The 17,884-nt window shown below is 41.2% G+C and overlaps 1 protein-coding gene across 1 annotated transcript in view; it reads right to left on the bottom strand.

Moving 5' to 3' along the window:
- Positions 1-17,884, bottom strand: part of SPATA16 (spermatogenesis associated 16) — an 80,388-nt gene that overhangs the window by 1,153 nt on the left and 61,351 nt on the right. The window contains exons 8-9 of the mRNA XM_076340662.1: positions 16,818-16,982; positions 11,656-11,739 (exon numbers count right to left, since the gene is read on the bottom strand). Of these exons, the coding sequence (XP_076196777.1) occupies positions 11,656-11,739; positions 16,818-16,982 (249 nt within the window). The remainder of the gene's footprint in view (positions 1-11,655; positions 11,740-16,817; positions 16,983-17,884) is intronic.

The raw sequence follows: 17,884 nt of genomic DNA, 5'->3' as shown, positions 1-17,884 counted from the left end.
ATACTCAAGACCTAGACCCTATATAATGTGAGGATCTAAAGAATCAATCTTCCAATTGCATTTTAAGCTGAAATATTTAAAAAAAAAAAAAAAGTCCTAATCTATCATCCTGACACGCATTCAGTGGAGCGTTGCATCTTTAGGCGCAACACAGAACAGCTGACTGTGAATTAATCTGAGCGTGGCTTCCTATTGTATTTATTCATATATTGAGCTGTTACTAAAGTGCTCCTCAGCCCTGAACTTGAAGCCGTGCCGTGCGCTCTGGCCTTGGTTTGTGCTGGTGAGGGCTGTGCGTGTGTGATAGAGAAAAAATGAGGCAAGCAGAAAAGTTTATGGACCATTACTTCTGCCTCCCTGGGGTGCCAAGTGCACAAGGAACACATTTGGGAGGGGAGCTCTGCCTCCTCCTCCCCACAAAGCTTGCAGGGGTGACATTTTCAGTGGATCGGCTTTGCATAGCACCGTGTATGATGCCATGGAAAAGAGTTTTCTACTGTGCTGGTGAACCTCGATGGGCACTTGCTCGTGGGCTTTTGCTCCTCTGTTGCCAAGAGGTCCGTTGCAACAGGAGCACGGGGAGGTTGGAGCTCTCTGGACAGCCTCGCGGGCTGGCTCTGCTGTGACGTGCTCACCATATAAACATGTGGAGGATTAGAGAAAGGAATCATGATGCTAACCTCATTTCTAAGAAGCTGAAGTAAAAGCTTAGGAAATCATTGATCTGGCCAAAAGCACACGGGAAGTCTCAGAAAGACTAATCACTTAGTGCCAAGCTCCAGTCCAGGGACTTAGCCATATTAAAAACAACCACCAAACCCCCAAGACTCTTCTGCAACAGACCAAATTAAAATGTCTACATAACTTTCTTCTGCGCTTCAAAGTAATTTTTTCTATTTTGGGGGTAGTGCTTGTGTTTGGGGAACACAAAGGGTGGTAAGAGGAAGGGAAACGGGTCCCAGGTGATGGATAGGGTGTGGGGTGAGGGCAAAAGGAGCACCAGAAAAGCAACAATTTTTACAGCAGCTCCTTTAGGACCATCCAGCAGTGCCTGCACTGTTGGTGACGCCACCAGAAAGCCCCGTTGGAATGATGTTCCTACCTCGAACCACGGCTCAACTGCTGTTGTGTGCTTTTCATATTTATAGAATACCTGTCAGCTCCAGCCCCCAAAATAAGTTCTAATATGGCATATCAGGGGTGGAAATAATAGTTGCTTACATAATTGCAATGTTACTGACACAGCTGATGAGCTGATGATGTTATTTGCACAGCAGTGATGGCATTCAAACCCTTGCCGACTTACAATTACACTGTATGCTCTGAGCCCTAGCATGATTTAAATTACCATAAAAACACAATGAAAACACAGTCTCTTGACAAGATAAAGGAGGGCGGGGAATGGCTTAAAAATCTCTTTTTGGTGGCTGCAGTGTTCAGTAGTGTTTATTCATGGCTTTTTACCTTGCACATTTCATTTTAAGAAAGTAAATTGGAAGCATTATGTTCTGCCTTTTTGCCTTGATTTAAAACCTCCCTGTGCCCGCTCTTCTGCTGTCTGACTGTGGTGAGCCACCTTCGGGGCTCTCATTGGGAAATGCAAATTTTTTAAATCAATAGCTTAACTTTTTTTTTTCTTCCCCCCCCAATAACTGTTTAAATAGGAACCTGTGTGGATGGGAGTAGGTAGAAGGACGTAGTTTGTAACCAGCCCAAACGTGATTAGTGTTAGAGCCAGAGCTGTTGTAGGAAAGTGGATTTTGGAAAAGTCTTGTAATGTATTCCCAAACAGAGCAATAGCTGGCCACAGACTGATGCTAGAACCAAATCCCAGGGTTATCTAGCTGAGCCCTGCAGCCACTCTATAGGCTAAAGCAGCACTGAAGCCCAAGTGAAGAGCTCTTCAGGACTTGGTTCACAGCAGAGCATTCATTATTGGTGTTGCCAGTGATTCACATGAGGCTCATTTTGGGTCTGATCCTAACCTGCACAGAGATCAACATCGTTGGGTCAGTCCTTTGCACTATTTGTACTTGGATTATGTTTCCCCACCTCTAATCCCCTGAGCCACAGAGTGTCCATGTGTGCCACAGTCTGTGCGTGGGAGCTGGTCAGCAGCATCCCATCTCCGGGGGCTGTGCTCAGGTTTCGGTAACTGAACATGCTGCTTGACATCCTTGGAGTGAAGTCCCTTAAATACTCTCCTGAACATGTGAAACCATGCTTCTCCCATCTACCCAGCTATACAGTGTCTTTATGGTCTTTTTCTCAAGTGCCTGGTGACCTGAGAACTTATGAAGATAAATTGGGCTTCAACTTATTTTTAATCTTCCACTGCTATGACATCTTACTTTCAAGATATCCTCCTCAGTTACTCCCAGCAGTGCAGTGGCAGCATTTCTACTTTGGATCAATGCCTACAGCCCTGGCCCAGCTAGGGGCTCCTCAGTGCACAACTGCCCCTCCGTTCAAGTTCCTCCCGTTTCTCCCTCATTAGCTCCTGATTTCAGGCTGCTCCTGACCCTCTTTCTTTCACTGGATTTTTCTCTCTGTGTTTAGTCTGGCCCCTGTGATCAGCTGGAGGGAGCAGGAAAAAAAGGGAATAGACAGAATGAAGACCAAATGGAAAGAGGGAAGAAATAGAAACAAAAGTTGCCTTTAAAGCAAATTACATGCTTAGTCCGCAGCATATCTGTGTGGTACCTGTAGGTGCTTTGGGATCAAGGTAAGCAGAGAAGTGTAGGGATCTGGGGACATAAATTTGAATATGAACCAAGTACTCAGTAGAGTTTATTTTGTTCTTTTTACGTTAATACTGCATTTATTTTACATTGCCCCAAAATTCTCCTTTGCGCTTCAAATTCTTGCATTGATAATATGTCATGAGAGATATCAATGGTGGAAATTGTTGATTTGGGGAGGGGCAGAACAAAAACCAAGGGAATTAATACCAAGAAAACACTTGGGCTCCTGCAAGAGTATGATGTATAGTGTTGGTGTTTCAACTGTCTGCCTTCAGTTTTATACCCACGAAGGTACCTGGGGTATCAAAGCAATGGGCTAGTGCCAGGTCTGCATGCCTAACACTTAGGGGAATTAAGTTAGGATAGAGACATCTCTAGGCTTCATCATCTGGCCAAATGAAAACGAGAAACAGGACAAGAAAAGCAAACTTGTTTGGCTCACCTGAAGAAGATTACACTTTTTTTTTAAGCCAGAGGAATAAATGGGAAGGACAAAACCTCTGTGTGTGCCCTCAGACCAAGAAGCGGCTGGCCTTGGTGGCACAGCCTTTGCTGTGTTGCTGAGACACCAGCACAGAGCTGCAGCACCGACAGGACATGTCTCAAAAGTATTTCTATTCTTTTATTCTCAGGGAAAATCAGGTGAATGGGCGAGGTCGTGTCTGCCTTTCCTCAGTGGAAGGGCATTTTTAGTCTGACACAGTGAGAAGGTGAAAAGCATAATTAGTGCACCAGAAGTACCTGGATAGACTATAAGTCAATTAGTCTGCTCTGAATTCCAGTTCTGAGTTTGCTGGGAGAAGAAAATGATCTGTGGTCCATGCGAATACTCAGGTGATCAACTCATTCTTAACTGAAATTGTTTTACACCATTCTCTAAGGTTGGGCAGAATCTGTACATGCTTATGGTTTTGGTACACTTATCTAATGCAGTTTATGCAATGAAAACACAGAGCTCTTTGGGTAACAGGCAATGCAAAAGGATTAGCTGGAGAGATGAACTGCAGAGGGTCTAATCAGGCAAGGCAATATATGGTTTCCCTTTGGCTTAGGATTTGATTCAGACCTACAGGTGTTTTTGAAAATGACATTATATAGATCCGCACAAAGGTAAGGAACAATACAGGCCTTGTTTGGAGCATATACAAATACTTCCTATCCTGCCCTTTTGTACATGTTGTCCAGTGATGGATAAAGGGGAGAGACTCGCTGCTGTGAGCGTTCAGCCCTGCTCTCTGGATGCCATCCTGATTGATTCGCTCGTGGCATGGAGGGATACATAAGCAGCACTTGCTGGCTGCAGCTGAATTACAATCATCGAAAAATTTCAGTGTAAGGGACCTCTGGAGGTCATCTAGACCAACCTCCTACTCAAAGCAGGGCTTTATAGGAAGTTCACATCTCTTTTTTTCTGAAAAACTTACTGCATTTCTGGTAATGCTCTATCAGTCACTTCTGAACTTGCCTAGATGCATCTGGTTTTGCCCTGAAATACCACAATGCAAGTACATTCTTTGCCCTTCCTACGCACTCATTGGGATAAGACATCCCACATACGGCTCCTAATTACGTGATATGTACCAGCTACGATGAGGGAACACTGTGATACTATCCATCACTCAGTGTGGTTTTGTCCAAGTCCTGATGGGCCACAGATGTCATGAAACTTGTCAACCTTTGCTGCAAGGGGGCTGTTCCAAGGAACAGATGTCTGTGTTCGATGGCTTACTGATGGTCCAAAGGAAGCTTCGTGGCTTATCCAAAAATGGGGGAGATATTCTTGCTGCAAGCTAACTTGAAAGCACGTCTTTTAAAAGATTGGCATGAATTTGAATACCAATACAAACTATCAGTTATATTACCTGCTAAAGAGTTTAGAATGAAATGAGAAAGAGCCAGGATCCCACAAGGACAAACTCCTGTAGGAAAATAACTTTGTTTAGAAAAAAATGTAGATGGATAAGCAGCAAGCAGACTCTGTAAACTGTAAAATCATAAAAGTATGTCTCGCATGGATGCATGTGTATGCATTCTCTACAATGCCTAAACATCCAAACTTCCTAAATCCCAATAAAAATCGGGGGAGTTACTCTCAAATAAGACACAGGTGCTTTTGAAAATATATGCAGGAGCTATAAATAACATGTAATGGCAAAAAGGATGATCTGGCATGCAGAATCTATTTTTATTGCTTGGGAGCTATTAGTAATAGAAGGCAAATGAGCTGCCTTTAAACATGAAGTATCTCTCAACATTTTCCTTTGTCTCCCAGAGCTACTTGCTAAAGCACTCTTTGGAGTGATATAACCAAAGGAACAGTACTTGAAGGGCCTATGATTAAGTAGGGATGGCTGTATAGAGTAAGGAGGAAAAGCTGAGCATATGCTTGAGAAAAGCTACTGATATTTTAATAAAAATGAAACCCCAATCTGTACCCTCCGTTAAGGTCAGTTAGAACAAAGGTTGCTCCGTATCTGGAAAAAAAATAATGATTTTACTGTTTGTGTGTTAAGTGAAGTGCATTTGAGCTGCTATGGTTGCTTTTGGAAGGGAGTTTTTGGAAGTGGGTTTGCACAGTAGCTCATGATCTGAACTGCCACGGGCAGGCCAAAGTCACGTCTACTTCAGACTTGAATAACACCTTGTACACCCGAAAGCTCACTGTTTCTTAGAGTCACAGCCTCTGCTTTTATATTGCAATGCTGGTCTAGCTGTGATCAGGAGGTATAGCTGTTTAATGTGTGGTCACTAAATAGCTCAGCTTTATGTTAGATACTGGTGTCTGGAGGGTTGGAAATGGGCAGGATGCAATTGCTTCTTCCAGTGTAGCTGAGGGCCATGTAGGCATCTTGCTGGGGCATCTTTTCTTCTCTTGTGTGCGAGACACAAAGAACCAGAGACTCACAAGGGCAGGAATTGATTTTAGGGACCAGGAGTATTGATAACTCCTGAAATCCCATTGAAACCTCTCTCTTACACAAAGAGCTCTGTGAATGCTGTCACGCTTTTATTGTCCCTACAGTGGGGCTGAATTTATTAATGGGACTCTTTGGTTGCCTACATTTCTTTTGTATCACCTCAGATTCAGTGGGGCAGATCTTATTTTCTGCTCACACACCCTCCTAACTTCCTCTGCCTGTTCTGAAAACTTCACTCAGTGCCAGGTTATAAACCTCTGCCATAGTTTCTTCTTGTCCCCCTCAAGGCTGTTGCTGATTCTGAGTTAATCCTTTCCAGAATGTCTTAATATGTTTTCTATAATCTTAGCATGAAGTCAATCTTTGGTCAACTCTAACAAAAATTTTTGCATTTCTACCTAGTTGCTCTGCTCTTCATTTCCTTCACTCTCATTCTACCTGAATCAGTGCCACTAACATTTTCCTTTTGCATTTGCACTTTTCTGACTTCATTACACATTAGATATTACACATTAGACTTCCACTCCTGTTCCAGAAAATGTGCTTTTCCTATCCTTTCCCATCCTTTGCTTTCCCCCTCCCTTTGAACAATGGGTCCATGCGTTCATGAAACACGCAGCTGCATCACGGCCCCGAGATGAGAACAAACCAGGAACCACTTTCCTTCTATTAGTTCAGGAATAGCCAAATTAAGAGAGAGTACCAAAACGCAACAACTTTTGAAGCCTGCATGCTCTGAGAACAAGTGCGGTTCCTGGTGGCTGTGGCACGGGCTTGGATGACTTTACAAGACGTTACAAAGTCATGTACGTCAAATAACCGTCGTAGTAGCCAGCATAATACTATTCAGCAACACGTCCACTTTCCATCAACATACTATGAATTTCCCTCCTTGCTCCTCTGGCTGACCGAAAGCCTAGCACGTCTATGGCCCTTTTCCATGGCTTGATTTTCAATTAAGAGATAATGTCAGTGGAAGAGCACAGTTCATCAGACAGTGCTCCCCTGCTGTTGCAGAAGGCAGAGATGTAGTAAGCAGAGGTCAACTACTGAAAATCTGTGTGCCTGGCTAAAAGATTATATAATATATTAGGCTAATTTTACTTCATTTCATATTCACATATATTAGTGCAGCTTTTGTTATATACTTATCCTTACGTAAGTTACATCTGTTCTTTTATTCACTCATCCATGTTTGCTCTGCTTTCAGATTTATGAAACAGGCGTTCCACTGAGCTCAGCAAATGATGGGCATAACTTATCTAAATTGCAAAGTATGTGATGCCCTTGAGGTAAACTCAGATGTGAAGGTTTTATGAAGTGTCTCACATGTGGAAGTGTAGGAAAGTGTTTATTTTCCAACTCCTGTCTATCCTTTGGCTGCTCAAATGATGGTAAGAGGATCCTATGAAACTGCTATGAAAGCCTAGGGGCTAAATGGAGAAGTAGAACTACATTATTATCTTCATAGGGGAAGCAGAGCCATACTGGCACTTGCACTTATTTCGCTCTCCTCTCTTTGGATGTCAAAAATTTCTGGTTGATAGACTCTAAAGTATCTATTTATTTAATGAAATGTCTCTCACTGTACAAATATTGTGAGGCTTTATTAATGAATTTATTCTTATGAGATAGGAAAGTAATCTCTTTTTATTTCTTTATTTTTTCTCTTACAAGACTGCAGAGAAACAAAGTCTCTGTAGAGGAAAGGAGGAGCCTTCCTGCCGTTTTATGTATCTGAGATACTCTGAGCCCTTCTGCCTGTCTGTAGCTGCTATAGAGTCCTGCAATGGCCATGCAGAGACCTGGTTCCTTGAGTTACTAAGGGCCAAGCTTTACTGCTAGTCCCAGCAGTCATGTTCACAGCAGATTTCGCTTACATCATATGTAACTCTGTCAGCAAAGAAACTAGTCAATAATGGCCAGACCTGGCTATTATGGTAGTGCCTCCACTTGCTTAAGACCCAGCGGCTGGACTGAGTCTTGTGGGACTGAGTCAAATTATCAGGCTGGTTCCCCTCAATCTTTCTTGGAAGTTTCCTGTTCATTGCTGCTGAGCCTTGTGCATCAGAGGTCATTGTTCAAACCACTGGGCTAAGTCAGTCTTGTTAAAATAATACTTTGAATTAAGAAGTGAATTTACACTTTAAAGTCCAGTAGGCAAAAATACATTTCTACCCCTGTTAGCTGGTGAAGATTTAAGCCTTTTTAAAAGAGGAGGTTTGATGCTCTTTCCCATAGCGTTTCCTATTAACTACTTTAGGAGGGCTTCCCATTCATAAGGGTTGCTTCAGAGAAGTCTGTTCTCATGAAATGCTGATGGTGTGATATTTAAGTACCTTCGTGACTCAACCTATAACACAATTTGGACCGAGCCAGTAACTAAAAAAAAAAATTCCTAAGCCCTAGTATGGTGCCTTGAATCCTCTGTAAGCCCAGCAGTCTGGCCACCAGCAAGTTCAGTTTGGGAATTTCTGACAACTATAAAAAGAAGGAAGGTGGTAAAAATTTTTTAGGAATGCCCACGTTCCTGAAGTAGACTGGGACTCAGTCCCTCTGTTAATTGCTTGCCAGGTGTCTGTTTCCCCAAATCGCTAATACAAAGCTCACGTTTTATCCAGGGGACTGCAAGGAAAAGTGTCAGTAAAATCCTGGACAATAGGGATTTTGGGAGACTGACCTGGCCCATTTTTCCTGCCTCCGAGGCATTCTTTACGGATATCTAGTACATGGGTAAAGCCATTGTAGGAAGATGTTTCTTAATCTCCCAAGGTAACCTAGGGTCTCCCAGGTCAGCTCTCCTTGTGGCTGGAGAGTCCATAGCCTGGTAATACCGAGAAAGGCATCTTCTGTGCAGCGATGTTCTTTTTCTCCAGCTAATTACGAGGTCATTTTTCATTTCTTTGTATTTAAAGCTTCCAAAAATAATTAGCCCATTTGATAAATTAGTTCGCTTAAAACCATAAATTTGTCAGTGAATTGGATGAGCAGCGCAGCACCCAAAACACTTGAAGCTACACATATATTACTACTTTGTCAGTCCTGTAAATTCAAAATTGCCCAGATTAATTTCAAACTAATTTGATAAGTCCTCCACTGTGACAAAAGGAAAAGTGTTTGGGTGTCACGCTTTGTGCCCTTCTGTGTCAGATTTCAGCCTGAATTAATTTTTTATGGCTGACTCTAGAATATAAAACTCTGAAAACAGTGGGTTGTAATGGCAATTCTGACAGACCCTTCAACCATTTGGAAAATAGGCACTGCTATAATTCTGCTGCATTAGAGAAAAATTTTGAGTGCTTTCATTAGGTGCAACAGCTGTTTCTATTGCAAAAGCCAAACTTCATTGGTGGTAGCATCGCTGTCAGCTTTCCAGAGTTTTGTGTTTATAGCTGATTGTATAAACTCCTTTATGTTCTTTCTCGCTTTCCAATATATGTAAAATAATTCAATAGCAAAAATACAAATAACTACCTTGTAACTAGATCTGTGTGAAGGTTCTTTGTAGGCTCCTACAATCAGCCTCATGTGATGAGCAAACTGAGAAATACTGAACTTTTCAAAATGGTTGTAGCACAAGTGACATGTGGTAATCCACACCACATCAATTTTTAATCATCAGATTTAATCCTCCTTCTTAGTAATGTGTTAGAGTTCTTTAGCCTAGCGTAACATTCTTAATTGGAGCTGATTTAAAAAAAAAAACCAACACAAACCGACAAAAAATCCAACAAAAATACCCCCAAGCTCCCTGGGTGTTTTCCTGTCTCCTCTACTTCAACAGATTTTTTCCTAAGACCATTCTGAATATGCTGAAATTAAATTTCAGAAAAAAAGTAAAGTAGAAAAGAAGTATTTGATCATGCTTTTCATTTCTTTCTTCTGATATAATACAGAAAAATATTTTTGTATTATGAAACAAACAGTGAGTTCCACTTGGAACAAGATGCCTCAAATCAAATAGTTATCTGAGTTGTCGAAAATGAAATGCAAAACTATGTTCAGAATGCAAACAAATTTTGAAGTACCAAATTCTAAAATGGCAGAGAGCAGATTTTCATGGATTCGGTAAATTTTATTCCCGAATATTGAATTATGCACAGATTCATGTGGCATAATATGGGATACCAGTCCATTTATAAACATTATCTTGATTTCCATTAAGATTATACTGAAAGTAAAAGTAACCAGAGAAATAGAAAGGTTGTACATACATATATATGAATACATCAAAAGAAAATACTTTGTTTTACTGAATTTACAATGAAATATTAGCCACTGTCTGTTGAAATATGTGGTAATCCTTTTGGTACCACCACCAAACTTTTAATGAGCCTTTAATAAATTTAGATATCTATGTACTTGGTCTAACTTTCAGCCGTGATCCTTTCTCAGGATTTCTCTGAACTGTGGTCATTGAGAGTTGTGAAAATCGGGCTGGTTATTTGAACACCTAACTGTGGATTAAAATCCCGACTTTCGGAAAAACTTTGGAAAACTGTCTTTGATATTTAAGTCTATTGTCTGAAAATGGGAAGGATAAATGCTAGAGGAGTACAGGGAATAGGCTATTTGTAAATATATCATTGACTCTTTGCATTCATCTAGTTATCAATGTTTATTATATATGGCAGGAAATATGTATGTAATTGTCTAAATATATATAATTCATATCGTACGTAGCGTTTGTGTTGCAAAAGATTCTCATATGATCTGTAGGCAGGTGTGAGAGATTTAGAGACTATCCTGGTGCAATGTAAAAGCACTATGAATATTTATCCTTTGTTTTGCCTCAGGAGTGTTTGAAAGAGATGAAACCCAGTCTGTCTATAATTTTGGGCATGTAGGTTTTGGTTACTTTCTGAAAACATGCTGTACTTGGAAAACTTTATTAAGAGCCGCCGATCTGACAGCTAACCGAGGAAATGCACCTACTCAGACTTTCTCTCAGAGGAGATGCCTTCTGAAATTTTAATTCAAATCACTTGGAAATATGGACTCTGAAAATACCTTGACCCTTCAACCCTGTGATTTCTTTCAGACATCTCTGTCTTACTTGCTTATCCTGGTGACACTGACTTAGTGCAGCCAGGGTTTGGGTTTTCAGTATCTTCCCTGAGATCTGTCTGTAAACCCTAAATCCCAGAGAGGGACAATTTCAAGTCCTGCCAGTGCAGAAATTCAAGCCCTCTGTCCTCCAGCGTCCCATTGCAGCTGCAACCCAGAGCGAGCGTGCATACCTCTGGGATCTGATGTAGCCATAAGACATAGGGTAAGACCAAAGCTTTGAACCATTAGTAACATTTTCCCTTCCTGGTGATGCGTTGCTATCCTTTTCCTCAGAGTGGCTGAATGTCGATGGTGTTGAATGCCCAGAGCTGTGATTTGCTCTGGTTTGAAATACTGTAAAAATGTAAGACACTCCTCTTACATCCCAGCCTGACATATTATTCGTTACGTCGGGTCAGATTCATCTGTATAGAGAACCAACACAAGACTCCCTGCCTTTCAAAAATCCTTTAAGAATTAAATTGACCGGTTGCTGTGCAGAGACTCCAGAAAGGCATTTACATGTCTTTTACCTCTCACATCACCAAAGCCTCATTTGAGCTCCACTAAGGGACCTAATTTGTTGGGCTGAATTTTATTCCCTAACAACTCCCCCCTATACCCAATTAGCACAGTACCCCATATGACAAAGATGGAAGAGAAGTATAATTATCAGCCAAAAATAAGCTATTCAGGTTTTTTTTTTTTTCCATTAGATAACCACATGAGACTATTAACATGGACAAAGATCAACCATAGGGGCTAAAGCAAATAATAAATATGTATTTGTGGTTAGTGCCTGAGCACTAACAGAGTTCAAGGCATGCAGTCAGGTTTCAAATGGCACCTGCTTTCTTTTCTACCTTTTGAACAGATATGACGCAGGTGGACATTTACTCCCCAAAGAACAATATACTCTCCTGCCCTTTGCTGCAGGTTTTTACCTTCTGAATTTTATTCCACACACGTCCTTTATCACTTCTTCTTCCTTCAAGGGTGTCCATGGCATCTGCCATTAGCGACTGCAGCTGTAGCACCAAGATAAAAATTATCAGTGTGGAATTCACACAGAAATAACTTCTCTAAATACACAGATTAAAACCTAATTAAAAAATCATTTGTACGCTGATGATTTTATTACTCATCTTTCACACAATGAGCACTGCCACCTCATCTTTGCTTCAGCCATTACACTGTATTATTGTGGATATAAAATACTTAACAATGGGAAAAAAATCCTCTTGAAAATTTGTATTTAAGCCTGTATGTTTTAATGCAGTAAATGTTTATATTTAGTAAAGGAAGACTTGGGTTGTAAAGAATAAAGGCTCCATATTTCATTCTTTAGCTGTCTGGGGTATTCTGTGTCGTACATGAACACTTTTTAGTATTTTCTCCCAAGGCTAATGTATCATAATTTAAAGCAGCGTGTAAAACCTCACAAGAGGACAACACTAAAGCTGAGATGTTTTTACTGTAGCTGGAAGTATCTAGCTCATTTTCCTTGCTTTTACTATCCTTTTTCTTTGGCAAACCCTCCCTTCTCTCCATCATTCAGCATAACAGAGTATAAAAACAAGGCTGACAATTTCTAGTGTAAACTATAAAAAGGTGCCGTAGGAAAATACTTGCTAATCAGTCCTTAGTGTTAAAGGAAAGGCTAAAATTCAGGTTAGTTGTAGTATTACTTCACTCTAGTACCCTTCCAGGTTAGTCATAGCATTGCCTTACCCTGCACCCTTCCCAAACACTTGAAAATGTTTCAGTTGCTCTTAATTCAGTAACAGAGAGACAAGGGTCGGATCCAGGGTGTCCTCCTGTGAGCAGCCATTAGCATCAGTGTTTAGGAACAAACTGGGTGAGACTTGTATTTAATACCTGTGATATTGCTGTGCTCTGTTAGGTCTATTCCAAAATGTTTAGTTGGTTAAAGTGAACCCAAACAATAGTTTTTGGTGTCTTCCCAAATTTGTTACTCATTACAAGTAATTGGACAGTATAAGCATAAGCTTTCATAGAGAAATTGTCTCTTCTTTCTGTACCTAGACGGGCAGCAGTCTAATATGAGTACATAAGGTGATGAAACTTATGTCCTGGTTTCGGCTGGGATAGAGTTAATTTCCTTCCTAGTAGCTGGTACAGTGCTGTGTTTTAGATTTAGGGTGAGAACAATGTTGATAACACACCGATGTTTTAGTTGTTGCTAGGTAATGCTTACACTAGTCAAGGACTTTTCAGCTTCCCATGCTCTACCGGCTGAGAAGGCGGGAGGTGCACAAGGAGCTGGGAGGGGGCACAGCCAGGACAGCTGACCCAAACTGGCCAAAGGGACATTCCATACCGTGTGACGTCATGCTCAGTATATAAGCTGGGGGTAGATGGCTGGGGGGCAGCGATCACTGCTCGGGGACTGGCTGGCCGTCGGTCGGCAGGTGGTGAGCAGTTGCATCACTTGTTTTTCCTGGGTTTTGTTCCCCTCTCTCTGTTGTTTTCCTTTTCATTACAATTTATTATTATTATTATTATTTTATTTTATTTTATTTCAAGTATTAAACTGTTCTTATCTCGACCCATGAGTTTTCTTACTTTTGCTCTTCTGATTCTCTCCCCCATCCCTCTGGGGGGTGGGGAGGGTGAGCGAGCAGCTGTGTGGTGCTTGGTTGCCGACTGGGGTTAAACCATGACAAAACTTAAAACATCAGTGTTTAGGTTCGTCTGCGCAAGATATAAAAACGCTGCCTTGAGATTCAAGGAACAGATCTGTATTTCCTCAAGTTTACCTTTGCATTCAGGTTTTTGAAGTTAAAATTCTTTGTTTGTGTCCTAATACTGGATAAAGGATGCAGGAATCTTCTTTTGAATCTCTAAATAAATTTTTTATGATCGGTCCCAGCCTGCTTTCTCTGTGCTTGTGCAGCCATTAAGTTGAATCTTATTGGTCCAAACATTTGATGAAAACTTATTTTTTTAAGTCATGCATCAGTATTCATGAAAAACAAAACTGCAGATCTGCCTCTGACTTTAATGCGAAAAGAGTAAAGAACATGTCAGAAATTTTCCATCACAATACTTTTATAACAGATAATCTCCTTCTATGAATCCAGAATAGACACAGCCTGGAGATTAAGGGTATTAAGGGCAGAATGGGCAAAGCACAGATCCTGCTTCAAACCAGGCGGAGGAGGAACCGGTCAGGGGAAGGGGAGGATTTCTCCATTGCTTTTCTTGGAGTGATTCTCTCTGAAGAACTGGTCCAACAGCACTGACTGGGGCAGGGACCAGGACATCGGTCTGTCACGCCCAAGGGGCCGCTCTGACAGCCCACCCAAGCTGGGGACCTCACTGCTTTGGGCAAGAAGTTAAAACAAGAAACCTTTCCAATTAAAGTTTCACTGATATTGATACATGTCAGTGAAAAGAGTCCAGCGTGTGCTCTGGTTTTAATTTTTATCATCCAAAGTTTTTCACCAGCTCTACTGGCAGAGAAAATGTGCATGCTACAGGAGCGGGCAGTTGGCAAACCACAGTAATTCTGCCAAAGCTGGTCTTTTTTGGAAAATCCACTCCAAGGAAAAATGCTGCATTTTTTTAAAATAGCTTGTCCTCATTTGATTTTAAATTGAAATAGATTTCTGCTTTTTTAACTAGCTTTCATCTTGATTTATGATGTACAAATACAGTGACACTGAAATCATAAACCTTGGAAAGATCTTCTTCAGGGTTTTTCCCCACTTATATTCAACTATTCGAGCTAACTGAAATCTTTATTTTCCCAGGGCCTATGGATAAATACTGATCTAAAAAGGCCTCAGTTGATGTTCTCTTGTGCCATAGATTAGGACTCTATTTATTTAGTTACAGGAAGACATTTACACAGAAGAGTTTATAATTGAAATGCCTTTGGGATCCTTGCTGTATCAGTGCAAATTGCACTATTATAAATTCAGCGTGTTTTAAACTTTATACAACTCATACTGTATGTGATAATAAACATTTGGCATCTTTAGCATTTTCTAACTCGCACAGTTTAACTGCCTTGCTTGGTCATAAAGTCTTATCTCCGTTTTACCAATGTAAAGTCAGAATGACCTCAGAGGAATTACTTTAAATTTTTATTAGTACAAGTGAGATTAGAATTTGGCCAGTTCAGTCTTCTTCATGGAAAAATTTAGATATCTCTTAGAAATTATGCTGAAGAGTGAGAAGCACATGGAGTCAGCATGGGTGCTGTGATTCTGACCCCATGGACATGGGGGGGTTGCCTCTGTAGCATCCATTGAGGGCTGCTGAATCACACCAGTACGGCCCAGTCCTGCAAATGTTTCATCCTGCCTGGACCCCGGTGAAATGAGGAGGATGACAGGTAGGCTGAGAAAATGAGGATCTTTCGCTCGGTCCCTGGATGGTGTGGATGTGCAGACCCAACGATGGGCAGCAATGTTCTGTGCTTGATGCAGTTGCGATGTGGTAGGGAAATGGTCCCTACTGGCATAAAGGGAGCCTGTGCCATGCGGGCTGATGCCACCAGGAAAGGTAAAGCCCATTAATCGCTCCCTTGGTGAAGCCACTCTGCAAGTTCTTGCTTGCAGTCTTGTGCCTTAACACTGTGGTGCCTGAAGTTTACTAAAATATTCTAGCTACAAAGCATCCAAGCTTCCATTTGCACACACAGACTACAGATATATTTTACAGCAGGATGACAGGACAGAGAAAAATAAATGAATGCTGGATTAATACATTTTAATGCTCTGGACAGGATAGCTGCTAGAAATTTTCTGCCTTTATTCTTTTAAAAAACTTTTTTACCTTGGGCTCAGTAAACAAAGTATATGTGTTTCATTGAAAGATTTACAATCTGTCACTTAAATCTCCCAGCACGGACCCTCGTTCTGCCCAGTCCTACCCCTAAGGGACTGAAGACCTTTGTCTCGGGTGGCCTAGAACCTCCCCCAAAAAGCTTTCCAAGGAGGTCAGGCTTATGACTACTGCATGACAAGATACCGGCAACAGTGTAATAGCCTGTGCCTAACGTGTGATGTACTGAAAATATTGTACCCTGGAGAAAAACCTATCACTGAAATATGTACCAATAACTCAAGACCCTTTAGTCAGCCTTGAAATGTGGGCCTGCTGAAGTTTAATACTAGAAAACTTGCATCAAAAGGAGAACGTCCTTTAATAACACAGTTTCTTTGCAATGTCGTTTCCCCTTATCTCGAGCCCAGACTTCAAAGTCTGGCAACCACCTCCTGCAGTTGCAGGCCACTGCTCGTCTTCCCTAAAGCAAGCTGCTGTGAAGCTTTAATTCTACAGAGCTTAGGAGCTTTGCAGGACTGCAAGCAAATGTCAGGGGACCGGCTTTGGTAAAACCAAGAGTTTCTAGTGAACTGAAGTTGGATCATCAAAATTGGACTGCATTTAAATGCAGGGACTGTGAAGGGATGTAGGGTTTTTTTTGCTAAAATGAAATGCTAAAAATTTGCATGTGAGCTCCCTCCCCCATCAGAAAACCCGACAGTCTTGTGGAAGAATAACCATACGGTACTTTCTGATTGCAGGTTATCAATATACTATCAAGCTATTAATGACTCTTATTCTTGCAACAGCCCTGCTAGCATCACTGCCCTCATTTTACAAAGGGAAAACAAAAGCATAGCAGGTAGACGGGTTTATTCAGAGACAGGGAGCAAGTCATAGATGGAGCCAGGGAAGAAAATCTTTTCTTTCCTTTCCCCCTTCTCCTCAGCTTTAACTAGATTTGGCCTGTTTTGCTGCAGGTGGCTTCTGATGTTAGATATCTTAAAGTAGCACGATCTGAATAATTGCAATCATTTTCCCAGACTGATTTGTGGAGGTTTGGGGGAAAAGAAGAGGTTTTAAAAATATGCCTACAGATGAGTCATGCTGGTTCTATAAAAGTCATCCTTGCAGGTGATTAGCACCTCCTCTGACAAGGCACTGCAGTCGGATTTTAAAACTACTTCAGGTCTGCACATTCGAAAAATGACTTCCAGAGCAAATTGCAGCACAGTGCTCTGCCCCAACCCTTCCCTCCCTGGCTCCCTGCCTCTAAAGGCCAAAACAAGTATTAGAAATAAATACTTACCAGTTCGGCATCCTGCTGACTGATGTCCTGCAGGTAGGGAATGGTTGCTAGCTCAGCCATCGCTTGATTAATCACTTGGGACTGTTCCTCGACTCTCTGCAAATGGCCGAGGAGGCTGGCGTAATGCAACTTCTCTATCCCACGTGAACACGCACAGAGATTGTCCTGTTTTCTCAGCAAAAGCAAGTAGGTTAGAGAAGAGTCGCAGAAAACATACTTATCCTTTGAGTCCTATGCCTTGAGGTTTTATCATCATATATATTTGTGCTGGTAATACTATAAGCAATATGGCATCCAGCAGCTTTAAGATAATGCTGCTGACAATCTTCATAGAGGAAAAAAAAAGACTTTCTTTCCACAATCTCTCTAGTAGTACTAGAAAAATAAATATGTAGTCATAATATATGTGAAGGGGAGACAGCAGATAACAAACATGAATGCAATTTTCTCATTTGGAAATGGCTTTTCCATAATCCCCTCTGTTAAATATGATCTGACTGTTATGAATTGCTTTTAAAGTTTCAGTGAAGAGGTTGAGGAAACCGTGCAGTGTGTCAGCTTATGGTTTGTTTGCAGACTAGGCAAATCCATAGCTTTCAAATATATAACCTCGAGGGACTAAAACCTGCAGAGGTGGTCTCTGATCCTCCAAGGCAGCTAGGCACATGGTAAATTTTAAGCATGTGAATACAGAAATTCAGCCAAGTGCTAGCATAAAATCTCAGCACCTGCTGAAGTGTTTGATGAATGGCAGCCTTACCACCATATTTTCAAAAGTATTCTGATGCCAAAAATGCAAATAAGCACCCTGCTGAGATTTTCAAAAGCAATTTGGCCTAGATTCCCAATGAGATGTAGCCATTGCATATCTGAATGCTCAGTCCTTCTGAGTTAAATTTCCATTCATCTAATCAGGGTTTTGAACGTATTTAAGTGCCTGAAATTCCAAGAATTGGCACGAATTTTCAAAACCACTTCCAGTATTTTTAGTAGACCTTTGTTCCGGCAGTTGCATATGGTGGCACATTGATGCTGCCATTTACATACACTTTCAGGTAGGTGATTTT

The sequence above is a fragment of the Aptenodytes patagonicus genome, chromosome 6 (genome assembly GCF_965638725.1).
Source record: "Aptenodytes patagonicus chromosome 6, bAptPat1.pri.cur, whole genome shotgun sequence".
NCBI lineage: Eukaryota > Metazoa > Chordata > Aves > Sphenisciformes > Spheniscidae > Aptenodytes > Aptenodytes patagonicus.
Note: the sequence above shows the minus strand (reverse complement) of the source record. Positions and strands in the feature narration are given on the sequence as shown.